The sequence below is a fragment of the Belonocnema kinseyi genome, chromosome 9, assembly GCF_010883055.1.
Source record: "Belonocnema kinseyi isolate 2016_QV_RU_SX_M_011 chromosome 9, B_treatae_v1, whole genome shotgun sequence".
Taxonomy (NCBI): domain Eukaryota; kingdom Metazoa; phylum Arthropoda; class Insecta; order Hymenoptera; family Cynipidae; genus Belonocnema; species Belonocnema kinseyi.
Window position 1 is genome coordinate 59,460,539 of NC_046665.1, and position 1,583 is coordinate 59,462,121.

The following is a 1,583-nucleotide window of genomic DNA, read 5'->3' on the forward strand; positions in this document are numbered from 1 at the left end:
AATTAAAAACGATCACTTATGGTACAGCCTCAGCGCCGTTTCTCGCCACAAGAGTGCTTGCACAACTTGCGCAAGACGAATATCGTTCTCATCCTCTTGCTGCCACCGTTCTAGCACGCGATTTTTACGTTGACGATCTTGCTTCAGTGTAAGTGGGCGTAAGTGGGCATCCAACGATCCCAGATTAACTCGTGATTTGTCAAAAAAGTCCGAAACTGAACTCATGTCCCTTGATTCTTCCGACACAATTAAAACTTTGGGACTCTATTGGAATTCAGGCGAGGATAAAATTATCTATAAACTAGCAGAAAATACAGAAAAACCAAAGTCTCAAATAACTAAGCGTACGGTACTTGCAGAAATTGCACGGTTATTTGATTCATTAGGCTTATTAGGTCCCATTATTGTATATGCGAAAATGATGATCCAAACTCTCTGGAAACGGCAACTAACGTGGGATGAGTCCATCCCACAAGAAGCTGAGTCAGTGTGGCTTGAATTTAAAGATCAATTACCTTTATTAAATACTCTTAAATTTGATCGATGCACCGTCGCATTTTACTTAACCGAAATACAATTGCACGGGTTCGCCGACGCAGGTGAAAAGGGCTACGGAGCTTGCATTTACTTGCGCACCACAGATAAATGCGGCAACCACCACGTGGCTCTCGTAGGCTCCAAGTCTCGGGTCGCGCCAGTGCAAACGGTGACACTTCCTCGATTGGAATTATGCGCCGCTCTCTTACTGTCTGAATTCTATGCCGCTGTTGTACTATCTCTACAGTATTTGAAATTTAGTAGGACTGTATTTTGGTCAGATTCCACAATCAGTCTTCACTGGATTCAAACGTCTCCACACATATTAAAAACATTCGTATTAAACCGCGTAGCTCAGATTCAGGAACTTACTCAGCCTCACGAGTGGAAGCACGTACCCACTCACGATAACCCTGCTGACTTCTCTTCTCGAGGTCAATTACCGAAAGACTTTCTAATTAACAATATTTGGCAACACGGACCTCATTGGCTAAGTCAAGATGACGGTTTCTGGCCTGAAATGTCGATTGCAACGTTCTTCTTCCACAGGTTTCAATGAAATTAACGTTAAAAAAATCAGATTTCTTTCAGGATTTTAACTCATTTGGCCACTTAATTCGCGTGATCGCTTACTGTCACAGGTTTCGGTACAATGCCAATCCAAAGAATTTAATCAAATCGACCGGTCCCCTTTCAGACGATGAAGTAAGAACTGCGCGAGACTGTGTAATAAAAATTGCACAGGCAACTGCATTTGCCACGGAAATTGATTGCTTATCACGCAATCAAGAAATCGACAGGAAAAGCAAACTTTTAAATCTTAATCCTTTCCTCGACGAAGGAATTCTTAAAGTAGGGGGCAGACTTACCCATTCAAACCTATTATATGATGAAAAACATCCGATTTTGCTGCCCCACAACCATTCCATTACACGAATGATTATCATTGATGCGCACCTCGAATTGAAACATGCGGGAACCCAATCTACTTTATACTTAGTTCGAGAAAAATATTGGCCGATGGATAGTCGCAACACCGCGCGTAG

The 1,583-nt window shown here is 42.3% G+C and overlaps 1 protein-coding gene across 1 annotated transcript; it reads left to right on the forward strand.

Moving 5' to 3' along the window:
- The first annotated feature begins 223 nt into the window (after positions 1-223).
- Positions 224-1,096, forward strand: LOC117180559. The gene has a single exon (XM_033373054.1). It carries the CDS (start codon positions 224-226, stop codon positions 1,094-1,096), a length of 873 nt encoding a protein of 290 aa, XP_033228945.1.
- The last annotated feature ends 487 nt before the right edge of the window (positions 1,097-1,583 follow it).

Bases quoted from the DNA above. Each gene is read 5' to 3' on its own strand.
- LOC117180559 (XM_033373054.1), top strand. From the start codon at position 224: ATGTCCCTTGATTCTTCCGACACAATTAAAACTTTGGGACTCTATTGG.